The sequence below is a fragment of the Lentinus tigrinus genome, assembly GCF_003813185.1.
Source record: "Lentinus tigrinus ALCF2SS1-7 unplaced genomic scaffold L226scaffold_40, whole genome shotgun sequence".
NCBI lineage: Eukaryota > Fungi > Basidiomycota > Agaricomycetes > Polyporales > Polyporaceae > Lentinus > Lentinus tigrinus.
The window spans coordinates 24,266-37,622 of NW_027137949.1; the positions used below are offsets into that span (position 1 = coordinate 24,266).

The 13,357-nt window shown below is 55.6% G+C and overlaps 5 protein-coding genes across 5 annotated transcripts; 4 read left to right on the forward strand and 1 right to left on the reverse strand.

The window, feature by feature from the left end:
* Positions 1-188: 188 nt before the first annotated feature.
* Positions 189-1,480, forward strand: L226DRAFT_470675 (uncharacterized protein; the record flags this gene model as incomplete). Its single annotated transcript, XM_067676324.1, has 6 exons — positions 189-351; positions 400-519; positions 581-732; positions 789-1,062; positions 1,124-1,295; positions 1,360-1,480. The coding sequence occupies 6 exons, from the start codon at positions 189-191 to the stop codon at positions 1,478-1,480; spliced, it is 1,002 nt and encodes a 333-aa protein (XP_067530659.1).
* A 231-nt stretch (positions 1,481-1,711) lies between these two features.
* Positions 1,712-3,398, forward strand: L226DRAFT_616335 (uncharacterized protein). Its single transcript, XM_067686892.1, has 4 exons — positions 1,712-1,794; positions 1,843-2,976; positions 3,041-3,305; positions 3,362-3,398. The coding sequence occupies exons 2-3, from the start codon at positions 1,852-1,854 to the stop codon at positions 3,302-3,304; spliced, it is 1,389 nt and encodes a 462-aa protein (XP_067530660.1). The 5' UTR covers positions 1,712-1,794; positions 1,843-1,851; the 3' UTR covers position 3,305; positions 3,362-3,398.
* A 513-nt stretch (positions 3,399-3,911) lies between these two features.
* On the forward strand, positions 3,912-5,649 carry L226DRAFT_616336 (uncharacterized protein). Its single transcript, XM_067686893.1, has 7 exons — positions 3,912-4,182; positions 4,246-4,371; positions 4,424-4,514; positions 4,566-4,626; positions 4,713-4,986; positions 5,072-5,243; positions 5,308-5,649. The coding sequence occupies exons 1-7, from the start codon at positions 4,005-4,007 to the stop codon at positions 5,417-5,419; spliced, it is 1,014 nt and encodes a 337-aa protein (XP_067530661.1). The 5' UTR covers positions 3,912-4,004; the 3' UTR covers positions 5,420-5,649.
* Positions 5,650-10,154: 4,505 nt separating this feature from the next.
* L226DRAFT_470729 (uncharacterized protein) lies at positions 10,155-11,339 on the forward strand (the record flags this gene model as incomplete). Its single annotated transcript, XM_067676331.1, has 2 exons — positions 10,155-10,698; positions 10,759-11,339. The coding sequence occupies 2 exons, from the start codon at positions 10,155-10,157 to the stop codon at positions 11,337-11,339; spliced, it is 1,125 nt and encodes a 374-aa protein (XP_067530662.1).
* A 453-nt stretch (positions 11,340-11,792) lies between these two features.
* Positions 11,793-13,325, reverse strand: L226DRAFT_539125 (uncharacterized protein). The gene is made up of 8 exons (XM_067681630.1): positions 13,061-13,325; positions 12,879-13,007; positions 12,742-12,832; positions 12,620-12,680; positions 12,365-12,564; positions 12,217-12,296; positions 11,965-12,136; positions 11,793-11,913 (listed from the first exon to the last, which is right to left on the reverse strand). Exons 1-8 carry the CDS (start codon positions 13,215-13,217, stop codon positions 11,799-11,801), a joined length of 1,005 nt encoding a protein of 334 aa, XP_067530663.1. The 5' UTR covers positions 13,218-13,325; the 3' UTR covers positions 11,793-11,798.
* Positions 13,326-13,357: the final 32 nt, after the last annotated feature.

Consider the following 13,357-nt stretch of genomic DNA (forward strand, 5'->3'; position numbering starts at 1 on the left):
GGGTCTTATGATCACTACGGTAACGTTAGAGTACGCTTATCTCCTTTGACTTAGTGCGGCCGCAGCATGACTTCTCTAACTCGGACCCTCGGGCAGGATGTCGTAGGGTGCTTACTGAGCATATTTCAAAGGACGACCGACCACTTTGACTCAGACACATGCAACGTCTTCTGAACACCCTCCCCGCCATGAGTTACGATCCCGAGATTGTTGCTGCACTCGCGTCAGACCTAACCTACACGCAATCGCAAGCACCTCCTGAAGGAGTCTCTCTCTTCAAGTATGCGAGAGAGCAGGCCAGCGCAGCAATCGGGCCATTTGCTAAGTACTACAGAGGACGACTTCCCGAGGGTACGCTGTGTCCTCGATTCCGATGTCCTAGATTTAACTGAGCAACAGAATCGCAATATATCGTCTTCGATAGGCAAATCCCCGTGAAAGACGGCGAGATAAATGTGCGCTATGTCAGGCCTTCCGGTGACACGACTCTTCCGGTGCTTGTTTGGTACCATGGTGGAGGTGAGTGGACCGTCATTGTCTCTCTTGACTTTGTTGATTGACGGGGAGATGACGTGAATAGGGTACATGCTAGGTGACCTCGACATGGACGACGCGCACTTACGGAGCATCTCACTCGAGCTCGAGCTGGCTATTGTTAATGTCGACTACAGACTTGCCCCCGAGTATCCCTTTCCCACCGCGTTCGAGGATAGCTTCACTGTGCTGCAGTGGGTGCGTGCCATGCATACTATTGACGCTTTATCATCGTGCTCATACCTCCTGAACAGGTCGTCAAAAACGCAGGAGAGCTTCAGCTTGACCTCAAGAAAGGTTTCGTCATCGGGGGTGACTCGGCGGGCGGAAACCTTGCAGCCGCCATCGCGCTCGAAGCACGCGATGACCCTCTTTTCAAGCAACACCCGCTGACCGGCCAGTACCTCCGAGAGCCTGTCACGATCTATCCGGGGACATATCCAGACAAGTATAAGTCGGACTTCCGCTCCTTTGCGGAGAGCACGGACACGCCACTGCTGAACAGCGAGCGTGTGCTCCAAAGTTTCCGTTCGTCTCTTTCCCCATACCGAGCATGCCGATTCTGCTAATCTGCTGCGACTTTTCACAGAGGCGTACGGAGGACCTCCCGAAGACCTGCGCGTCTCTCCGCTGCTAGCGGCTTCTCACGCGGGTCTTCCGCCTGCGTTCATCCAGGTGCAGGAGTTTGACCCAATCCGCGACGATGGCATCTTATATGAGAGAGTGCTACGAGAGGCGGGTGTCAAGACGCAACTCATCAAGTACGTCGCATACCATAGTATTACTGCGGACTGAAGCTCATCGCAATGCTCAATATCGATGCAGATATCCGGGCACGCTGCACGGATTCCACTACGCCTTTCCCCAAATCGCTGCTGCTCAGAAGCTTGACAGAGACTCCAGAGAAGGTTTAAAGTGGCTGCTCGGCCTAGCCGTACCTCATTGAAGACGAATCGATCAGAGGCGCATGTTCAGCCTGCGGGAAAGTTGATAGTATGGTTTGCGTCATTGTGGTATATGTATGTCGGGGAGGGCTCATGATATGCACGGGTTCGTACACTGATTTCTGGCTGCCGTTCCTCAGGCTTCAGCAGTCCGACCTGTATGTAGAGTTCTCGAGTACTCTACATGTCTGGACATCGTATATTCGAGATCTAGATTGGGCGCTTCTGGTAACACCGCTCGTCTGAGTCGTCTCTCAACCTGTCTCCTCCTCCTCCTTCCCAACCATCGCCTCGACACTTGGGGTTTGCCAATTTCGTGAGTCATGATTGTTCTGACTATCTTCTGGTTATCTCATGCAAGCAGTCAGCCGCGATGGAGCGTCGTCCGCTGCTGAGCCGCGAGATTCTGTCACACGTGGCATCCTACTCCTGTCGGCGAACCGTATCGACACTGATGCAGGTCTCCCGCATGTCGTATCTCGACTGCGCGAAGTTTCTTATGGCGGAGACAGTCCATCTCAGGAGCACTGCGCACGTTACTTCGTTCATTCCCTTCATGTGCGCTGACAATCTCCGTCGATGGCGATACTTATGGTCATTGCATTTGGGTTCTGACCTCGACGCTCGCGCGACACAAGTCCTTGTGAAGCATCTACATCACGCTACGTCGCTCGAACTTCTCTGCTTCAAGGATTCCGAGATCACCCTTGCCCTCGACCCTGCCCTCCCCAGTGCATTCGCCGCACTCCCGAACATAAGCCATATCACCGCCCAACCCGCAGGTGAACACACATGGAGGATGTTCGAGGCAATGCACTGGCCCCTCAAGACTGCAGAGCTCCTCTGGAGCAGCGTCCCATTTGAGTTTCTTTGGCAAGGACGTGTCACGAACCCGGCAGTGCTGCTAAAGAATTCCCGAGAGACTCTTCAGAGGCTCAAATCCCTATTTTGGAAGGATTTGGACGATGCGCTGACTGAGGAGGCAGCCGTCTATCCCGCCCTAGTATCCTTGAGTATTAGGGGTGTTCCCTCTCCCCATACCGCGGACTGGGCACTGTTCTATCCAAATGTCAAGTCCTTGGACTTCCACACCTTTTCCGGGAGTGGATTGTTTTCCAAAATACGGGATGCGGCGTCCGAGTTCGGAGCTACAAGACAGCATTCACTTGCGCAACAACAAGACAGGGGTGCATGGGCGCACCTCGAGGAGGTCGACGCTTCCTCCATGGACTTGTACATCTCTGGACTTCCGTGCCAAATACCGAGACTTCGCACCACTCTCTCAAACTCAAGTCTGCAAGTCTTTCCAATCGTACTCGAATACGCGAGACCCCATTCTCTAGATCTCGATGTGTCGTCCGACGTACACTTCATGCAAGTACCGGATCAGCTATCCCATCCTGGGCTTAAAGAGCTGCGGTGTCTCAAAGTGCATGTCGACAGTCATGTGTCTCTCCTACGAACATTCAGTTTCCAGGCTGAGTTCGAGGAGTTCTTGGTGAGTTTCAACGTCGAATGCCCGACAGTTCCCTAAGCGTTGATGCCCTTTTGCCCTGCGACAGGACGACTTCACCAACGCATTGAAACCTCGCATAGTGGACGCACTGCATCTGCAGATTGCGGTGACGCATCAGCAATTTCCACCGTCACTGGAGATTCCCGACGACCTCGCCATATTTTTCAGCAATCTCCATCTAGACGATGTCGCCCGCCGGATGACTGAGGAGGTCGCATCGCTCAAGCATGTGACGCTCCAATTCAAGTGGGATGGTCAGCCTGCTGGCGAAGCTTGTGCCGTAATATCCAAGGACGTCGACACAGACTGAGGTATGCGTCTCAATCGTCAGTGCGGACTCTTTCCTGATTGTTTCCATGCACTTCAGGGGCAAGTGCGGCAGAGACTCAGACGGTACTCGCTTCACGCAACATTTCCCAACGAATTTTGTAATGTCGCTCGTCTTGTACGATCTGACTTCTAGTGTCGGAAGCCATGATTTCATCGTTCTTATGCAACACCTCCACTCCCCGTGCCCACGGTCAGAAGGATTGCGTTGTGATCAAGTCCTATGCGATCTTAAGTATACGGCTTGGTTCCATGCATCGGAACGTAATCCCGAGGGATAGTGCTGCTGATCTTGCAGCAAGCGAACATAATCCCGCACTGGCAAGACGACGACCTCGGACCTCGCACGGCGGTCTGCTGCCTCCGGTGAGTTCAAAACCATCATACGCCGAAACGACTATTCGTTCTGTCGCACAGAGGGTAAGCTCGAGCCTCGTGACGATCGGATAATCGCGTCCCGCAATCATAGGTAATCCCGTTACCTGCTTGGCTCGAACGACTTTTGATTTTCTTGTGCCCAACGGCCTACTTCCCCGCTGACTAAGGACCCATTTGGTGATCTAACAAGGACTTCGCCTCATCAGGTACTTATCAGGGCAACGCAGGAACTGAATTCACCGGCCCCCCCCGGACTTCCAGGTTCTCCACAGAGCAACGCCGTCACCTGGCATCGACGATTCACAATGAACCTGAACCTTGATGCCGAGATCGCTGCTGCGCTCGCCGCGACACCAGCTCTAACGAATCCCCCGCCGCCTCCCGAAGGTGTCTCCGAGATCGAGCATGCGCGTCAGGAGCTCATTGAACCTAATGCTGCCTACACGAAGTATTACGCGCAGAAGCTGCCCGAGGACGCTGAAGGTGCGTGTGTATATAGTCTGGTGCGCCTAAGTTTCTGCTGATCGTGCCTACCCTCGTCCGCAGGCAAGTTGTATGTGGTCGACGATATGCGCGTCCCCGTTGAGGGCGGGGATATCCTCGCGAGGGTTGTCAGGCCACTCAGTCAGGAGAACGAGACGTTTCCTGTGCTCGTATGGTACCATGGCGGCGGTGAGTGCATCTCTGACTAGGGCCGAGTCCGATCTGACGGCCTTGAACACAGGATGGGTCGTGAGCGACGTCACCATGGACGACTATCACCTCCGTACCGTCAGCATCGAGCTGCAGCTCGTCATTGTGAACGTCGAGTATAGGTGAGTTTCAACCCTTTCTCTGATGCAGGGTCTGATGTTGCATGCTGGCAGACTGGCCCCGGAATACCCCTTCCCGACGGCATTCGACGACAGCTACAAAGCCCTAAAATGGGTGAGCAGGCCCTCCTCCTCCCTCTGCTCTTTCTCGCTGCCCTAACTTGAGAAAAAAAAACCGCGATGCAATCGTCATCATTATAGGTGGCAGAGCACGCCTCCAACCTTCGTGTGGACCTCAAGAAGGGATTCCTCGTGGGGGGAGAGTCCGCAGGGGGAAGCCTAGCAGCCGGCGTTGCGCTCAAGGCTCGGGACGATCCCTTCTTCAGCACGAACCATGTCACTGGGCAGTGGCTCCAGGAGCCTGTCGTCTGTCACCCGGATGCGTACCCCGAGGAGTATAAGGCGGACTTCCACGCCTTCGAGAAGAACTCTGGCACGCCGTTGCTCAGTAGTGAGCTGTGCAGGCTGCTCCTAGGTACGAGTTCTATCCGGTGTTCACGTGATTGTGCATACGAGGGGTTCTGATCTCTCTCTCTTTCTCTGTACGCGTCGCTGGGTAGACATGTACGGGGCTCCGCCGACTGATGTGGGCACATACCCGCTCATGGCGCCCTCGCATGCAGGCCTCCCTCCGGCGTTCATACAGGTACAAGAGTGCGACCCCTTGCACGACGACGGCATCGTGTACGAGAAGGCTCTTCGTGCGGCTGGTGTCAAGACACAGCTCATCCAGTAAGTCCGGGAACGATCATCCGAGACTCTCGATTTTGGACGCTGATTTTGTTGGGATCTCAAGGAACCGCGGTACCCTGCATGGGTTCCACTACTATTTCTTTGACTCTGCTGCGGCTCGGAAGCAGGACCGTGAGGCACGGGATGGCCTGAGGTGGCTACTGAGCGTCGTGTAGGCCTCGGAAGTCGGCTTCTCTCTGGAAGTTCAAAGAGGAATGGAGCCAGAGCGAGCGAGCTCTTGACAAGCTTCGTAGGCCGTTCGGGTTGGTTATCAGTTTGCAAACTAGACAGTCGCATGAAGCGAGACATCGTCAAAGACATCATCCTCAGCTCGTGTCCACGCTGCCATTCATGTTGCTATGGTTTTATGTTTGAACGATGCAGACCTGGTAAAGCTGTTCCCGCCGTTATGCTGCCTTGAAATTATTCAAGATCCTCCGCTCTCGGGATTCAGTATCCTGTGTCAACGGACGGTGCCGCCATGCATGCACATCGCCAGGGAGGACTCGGAGAAGGACCGTGTTCGGGAAGCCGTTCAGCGAAACAGCTTCCCACGAGCCTCACTTAGACAGCAGACAGCATCTACCGCATCTCTCTCGACTGGTCGTAGGTGGACCGCCAGCACGCCAGCGAGCCAACCTGAACAGCCGGTAGCCCCATCAGGGTTCCCAAGGTCTGAACAGACGGCGTTCGCTAAGAGTCATAGACGCAGTTGCCGTCCTGTGAGAGCCCGTAGATATATCCAACGGCGACATTCCTCCGATGAGTCTATACGTAGACGACTACACAGGTCGGGGAGGCCTGTCATCTGGCGAGATCATGGGCCTTCCTGAGTTCGTTCATTCGAGATGACTATGCGAGAGGATGGCAACCATATAGAGTCGCATGTTATGTTGTGGGAGGAGCATCATACATGAGGAAACCCTCGTCCGGAACCATTAGACAATGCATGTATTGTCGCATGTCCACGCGCTGGACACGAGGTATGTACGTAGTCGCGGAACACAGGAGCAACCCCGGGAGACATCTCAAGCACGACGACGGTCGGAGGGGATCACCGACTCGTCCGGGAGATGTCAGACAGCTCTTCTGGCTGCGTAGCGTTCTGCATGCCAACTGGGGACGATTGTCCGTGCGTAACGTGGGTGTATTCTCGACGAGCAATGTCTGCATGTGCAACGTACGTACAGCATGCGTCCTGGCGGAAGTATTTAACGTCTGCAGACCGAGCCGAAGGCGCAAACTCCTAGCGCATGCATGGAACGACATGACCTACACCGGAGAGTTGTCGTATATGAGTCTGACAAGCTGCTCGACATATCGGCGGGACGACATACAGGTACAACCGAGGTAGCCGCAAGGTGTGAGCTGAACCGCTGAAATGACCTGGTCGCCGTCAAGCTCCAGAACGACGTAGTCCAACATCGAAGGTGTCGTCGAGCACGGGAGACGTCGTCGTTGTCGGGGTGAGGCGTATGTACGCGGAGGACCACCGAGCAAAGCAGAACAGCGATCATGGGCCATGCCGCGGTATGCGACGACGATCGCGAACAGAGACATCCGCTCTCTCGCGGGCATCCGGTAACCGGGCATCCACTCATCTCGAGCAGGCATCCGCGAGGCCGTGTCGCTCCTACGCGGGATATGAGAGAAGGAAATTTTTAAAGGGGCCAGCAGCCGAATCGTAAGCTTGCATCCAAACCAATGGCGATCCATCCATCCTCGTGTGTCCGTCCGTGTACTTCCAATGCGTCCTCAAGTCTGTGTCTGTGGCATTGGGATCGTCATATGGGCATTTTGTGGGACATATGGGCTCGAGAGATGGAGAGGAAGGCAAAGAAGAGGTGAGAATACGGGTTGCCGCCGAAGTAGGGACGCGAGCGCGCAGAGATCGGATCGGGAGGCTATCGGCTTGGGATCCTAGCAAGAACAAACACGGCCAGCCACCGGCTTGGCACGTGATGCGACAATCACTTCCAAACGATGAGGCATCCCCGTCTGATGAGGCATTACCCGATTAGGCAGGTTGGATACTGGGAGCGCCCGTATAAGCGCCAACGACGTCCTGTCATGTTTATGTTCTGCTCTCTTGTTCGACTTTGAACGCGACTGTAGCTCCACTATATGAGCCCTCCGACGCTCTGTGCTCTGATTGCGACACGTTGCGCTCAGAGATGCACCAGCGTTGTTACTTACGCGGGCGCTTCATGCCTTGATTTGGTAAACTGCCTCATCGGACGGGGATGCCTCATCGGCCGGGGGATGTCTGTACATTCTAACCTAGAACTCAGAAACGGGCGTGAGAGATATACGCACTGTGTGTTTCAATCCCATGCAGCGCGTAAGGCCTTCTCGTATAGAATACGGTCGGATTGCAGCGGGTCGAGGGCCATGACACGAATGTATGCTAGTGGTAGATCCCGCGTGCGAGTGGTACAGCAAAGTTGGAAAGAGCGGGTATGTCGAGGAGCACCCTACACCCCTGTTCCATGCGTTGATTGATCAGATGGGCACAAATCGAGTGAGGAAGTCATCGGCGAACTTGGATGGTACAGGAACGCTATGAACGCAAGCCTTGTAACTCGAGAGTCGATACTCACCTGAGGGAAGCCGCTGTTCATGTACGTCCTTTTTCTCCGTAATGCGCGCTCAACAAAACCCGCTCTGATCCCTTCGATCGCGGACGAACGAAATGGCGCGGGCGTATTGGCCGCAACTTCAGCCTTCAGTGCGGCAGCGAACTCGGGATCCATGGCGTGATACGAGGATGGAATACTAAAGTTGCATACCTCCCTGTCGTAGTACGGGGAGATGACTCGGAGTGTTGTAGTAGTCCTGTCCTCCACGCTCACAGGTGAGAGGACGCGGCTAAGCTGGAACGTCAACGTCCTTAGACAAAAAATCGAAGGTAAGAAAGCAAAAAACATACAGCAGATCGAGCATAGGTACTCATCACATTGACTCCTAACAGCCCTGACACGATAATAGGCCAGTGTAATACCGGCCAGTTCCTCCGAGCTTGAACTTGAAGTAGCGACAGTTTCTACTGGCGTAGGTATGTTGCAGTCTCCGAGTCCGAAAACATGAGGATATGGAGAGTCGGTGCTGTTTGTCGTAGAGCAGATTTATGCAGTGCACGATACGACATCGTGGTTCCAGCTCATGAACCAGGAGCTCAGTACCTCCTCGGAGTCCAAGTTGAGGGTGTACTCATACAAAAGCGCTAGTAAGCATGGTGGGAACATCGGAGTTTGAATGCAAGTCTAGTCCGTCTTTCTCGGACACCCATTTATTACGGTACACCCTCCACCGACTCGAGGTCCGACACCAACGACCTTCAGGACGAGCCCATTCAATGTCAATGTAAGTATGGTCTGGTAACTGAGGATGATCAAGTACTGGCTGACACCATTCCCCTGACAGAACTCTTCAAATGAAGTTTCACGACAGGATACCCGGGCCACCGTCGTCGCTTCGACTCTGAGCACGGCTTCCTTGTATCGACAAGAGCGGCGATTAGGTATAATGAACGCGGGAGAGATCCTATAGGCGCATCGTCTGGGAGAAGCGTATGCCGCCATTCGTCAACTCGGCAACAACCACGCACTCTCATGATGCTCAGCTTCCTCCGAAGCACGAGCTCCGGTCGATTCGCTTGCTGAGTACCTCGTGGTCGTCTTCAACAATGAATAGGAACAGCGTCCACCTCTCGCACTCTCTTCCCATGTGGCCGCTTCCATCACCAAACAAGGTCACACAGGGACGTTTCCAATAGGCGACATCCGCCTGTGGCGTCGGTATCCGGTTAGATGGCGTAGTTCTAAGTGCAGGGATCATAGGTGGTGCGTTTATTCTGAGACTGTGGGCGAGTTCAGTTACTGAAAAGGTATTTTGAATTGATAGGTGCGATTTCTTGGCCGGACACGCACATGCAAGTGACTGCAGAGGATAATGGGCGAGGGGCTCTGTCAGATCGATGTATCTGCTAGCCTAGGTGGCTCATGACTGATGTTCCACTCTATCCCGATTTCTCACTCGCCTTCCACAAGATCGACAAGACGGTATCCCCCATGTCCCTGCCGCCGCCGCGTGGACTACACGCACAGGCTCTCACGTTGGCGGAAGCCGGATCCGAACGCCGCTCTCCGCCGCAAGGCTGATACTCGTAGAAGCCACGCATTTCCGGCGTGCGTCGAGACCTCATCGTGAGTGTCACTAGCTCCAGGAGCTCGCATGTCCGTCGGGGTCTAAACGCTAAATGGAACCTCGCACGTCCTTCTCTCTCCAGAAGGCGCGGAATAGCCTATGGCCTCCTCCATCCATCAAGCAGCACCTGCGTCATGACTGCTCTCTCCGCACGAGCCGCGTCCCGAACACTGTGCCAGCCGGCCTCCACCCTCTGCATCCAGGGGCCGAGACATGTGTCTCCGCGTCCATCAACCAGGCGGCACACACGCCGCGCGGCGCGCTATTTTGACGGGGGCACTGCACAGACGGGCGGAGGACGCGTGTCGTCATACATACAATATCTCTTGGTCCAGCGCGATGGCCCTCCTCTCCCCCTCCCCCTTTCACGTATCTCTAATGGAACCCGAACACGAACGTGGCCACCCTCCCCTTTGTCATTGAACGACACGACACGACCCCAGCTCACCCTCTTCACGCGCAATGCCCAGTTCACGATCACCATTTCCCTTCGCGATGGTCGCGAAGTTCGCGTTTCTCCTTACGGCCATAGGCTACGTAGGCGTGGTCGCGCACCGGATGCGCGAGCAGAACGCCCAGCTGCGGAAGGATGCGGACGAGGCGCGGGCAGAGCGCGAGAAGCTGCTCAAGCAGGTGGCGGCAGAGCGTAGCAGGGCGGACGACGCGGTCGAGAACACGCGGAACGAGACGCGTTTTTGGTGGCGGATGGAAGGGCTCGCGCGAGCCGAGCTGACAAGGAAAGACGCAGCGCTCAAGGAGAAGGAAGACGAACTGTTGGCGCAACGAGAGCAGATCCGCGATCTACATGCTCACCTCCGCGACGAGCGCGTGGCTCCTTCGGAGTCAGCACATGCTTCGCGGGTGGCCGAGGAGGCTAGTGGGCAGCTCACGGAGCTACCGGCTGTACACCCGCCAACGTCCACCTTCGATGATGTCGTCCTCCACATGGTCCGGACATTGAACCTCGAGATCTCCGAGGTCGCCTCCCAGGTCACGAACGCATTCCGCGTCGCGGAGACACCTGACCCGGACAGGGTCACGCCTGCGTTCGACCGCGCACGCGAGGCAGTGGGCCCGGTCATGGCCGAGCTCCTCGAGACCATCCAACACCAGGAAGACCCGATCCTCATTGACATCGCGCTCAAGGCTGACATGGTCGGCTTCGCAGCGGAGATCGCTTCCGCGTGGGACTTCCAGCACCAGAGCAAGTCTGTCTTCACGGGCGTGTACAAGCAGATGCGCCGGTCAGGTGCGTAGCATCCACCATCTGCCTCAGCGTTACCGGCCTCGCTGAAGCTTCGTGTCGCAGAGTCGCAGCTCGCTTGTGCGCAGTGGCGTTCCCATGCCCGGAAGTACTCGAAGCAGCGCCTGTACAACGGACGCGACCTCGCCACGGGTTTCGCACACCAGCTGGCCGAACGTATCGCCGACCTGCTCACCGTCGCCGGCTCTTCCACGTCCTCCGACGACATCTGCGCCACGTACACGTCCCACCTCGAGACGATCGTTCGGACCGCGCTCGAGCTGCAGCGCACGATCGGCGAAGAAGTCACCTCCTGCGACTATGAAGTCCTCGTCGTGCGCATCGACGAGGTCTATGACACTGCGCAGATGGAGGACATCTACAACGGCGAGATCGTCGCTGCTGGCCCGCCTGGCATAGTCCCCCGCGTCCTCTCCACCGTGGACCTCGGCCTGCGGCGTTCCGAGAAGGTCGACGCTGCCACGGAGACGGAGGGCGCAGAGGATGGGGCGGGGGCAGGAGCGGAAGACGGGGTGGTGACTACGATGCTTCTCAAGCCGAAGGTTGTGCTCGATACGATCGTGTATGAGCTGGGACTTGTGGACGAGGAGGACCCTAGCCCGTCTACGGCTGAGCCGTCGGCGTGACCGTTGCTGAATCTTCTACGATATCCCTCACTATATTCTGCTGTTACTCTTTTAATCTTTATGCTATGACGACCTTATGTGCTAGTTTCCAGATGCTTGAAGTTTGAAAGGGTCGGTATCAATAAAATGAGCTACAGAGTTCTTGTGCCGAGTTATACGAGCGTGGATGAGGTAGCTATGAAGTGAAGTGAGAAGACGTGGCTGAAGCCCCAGAGAGGAACAGATCTGGATCGGGAAGCCAATAGCTTTGGATCCTAACGTGAACAAACAACCGCTCGCGAGCATGGCGGTGACGTGGCTCCGCTCGACTTCAACTCGTCACGGAGGCTCTTACTGCACTACGTTCATGGCTTGACTAGCACTGTTGGCAAATTCTCTGTTTGAAGATAACATGATGGGTCTCAAACACATTCAATTGCATTCCGCCACCATAACAGGTACTTCTCTCATTCATCGCCATCACTCTGCCCTTCCCAGAAGCCACTTCAAACCCTTATTAACGTCCTCTCTAGTCTTCTCCGCGAGCTTGATATCCGGGAAGCTCATATGAAAGCCATGGCTGACTCCCGGATACCTGTGCGCCTACCGTCAGCCTCGCTATTCAATAGCGCAACTGGGCACCTACAAGTCTATCTTAGTCCGCACGCCTGCCATACGCAAAGCCTTCTCATAGACGATGCCGTCGTCTCGGAGTGGGTCGAGGCCTAGGACCTGGATGTACGCCGGGGGAAGGCCAGCGTGGGATGGGAATAGGAGGGGAGCGTAGCGCGGGTCCGTCGGCGGAGCGCCTTGCATTTCTGCTCCGGCCGCAGTGCATGTGTGAGTGTGTGAATAAATCATCTCGTCTTCTATCACTATCAAGAGCGAGATGACTCACGTCGGAAATACTTGATCATGTGGCGTGCGAGCGGGGGATTGTTCCCGTTCTCATCCATGGACTTGTAATCGGCCTTGTACCTGTTTCGTGGCAATATCCGCCCCCCGAGTGAGAGCGTGCGCCTCCTCAAAGGCCAGAGATTACGTACATCTCCGGGACTGAGGCAGACTCGGAATCGATCACAGCGGGCTCACGGAGGAGCTGCCCCGTGACCTGACGGCCCTCGAAGAAGGGATCGTCGCGAGCGACGTGCGTGAGCATGGCAGTGAGGTTCCCGCCCTTCGAATGGCCGCCAATTAGGAAGCCCTGGGAGAGGTCGGCCTTCAGACTAGGCGCATTGTCTGCGATCTAAGGTGGTGTTCAGCGATACGTAGGAAGGTGGACCAAAGCGGGACAGACTCGCCCATTTGAGAGCAGCGTAGCAGTCGTCGTTTGCTGCGGGGAAGGGGTGCTCCGGAGCTAGACTGTGGATGGGGGGAGGCCTTTACAAGCCGAATAGCTGGTTAACGGCAAAGAGACACTCACCGGTATTCCACGTTAACAGTGACGAGTTGGAGGTCGACGCTGATCCGGCGGAGGTGATAATCGTCGATCTCGATATCTCCGACGCACCCACCTAACGTGGGTCAGCGTTGTACTGCGTGCCAGAACGAGTATTGTACCTCCGCCGTGGATCCAGAGCATGACAGGGAACTTCCGATCTTTGTCCTCGACAACAGGCACGACGCAGCGTACGAGTATATCTCCGCCGGGTCCAGGAATGAACTTGTCTTCTACCACGTAGCTAGATGCTGTGAGACTGTCGTGTCAGGGCGAGTCGAACACGATAAAAAATAGAACTCACCAGGCGGAAGGCGAGCTTCATGGTACTTCCTGTGTGAAATGGTGACAGCCTGAACGAAGCCATCCCTGAGCTCCTTTATCGTCGGAGACTTGGACTGGAAGGCCGCAGGCGCATTTGCGGCGCTCGCCGCGAGAGCTGCAGCGTACTCTGGGTCCATGATTCCAATGTTCAAGTTGGAAATGCAATATTGGAATAGCGACAACGACTCGAGCAGGAAGGTGCTGTGGCTGCGTCGTGAAGTTGCAACCACAGAAGATGAATGAAGTGCAAGGGCGGCCAATGGGTCATGATATAATG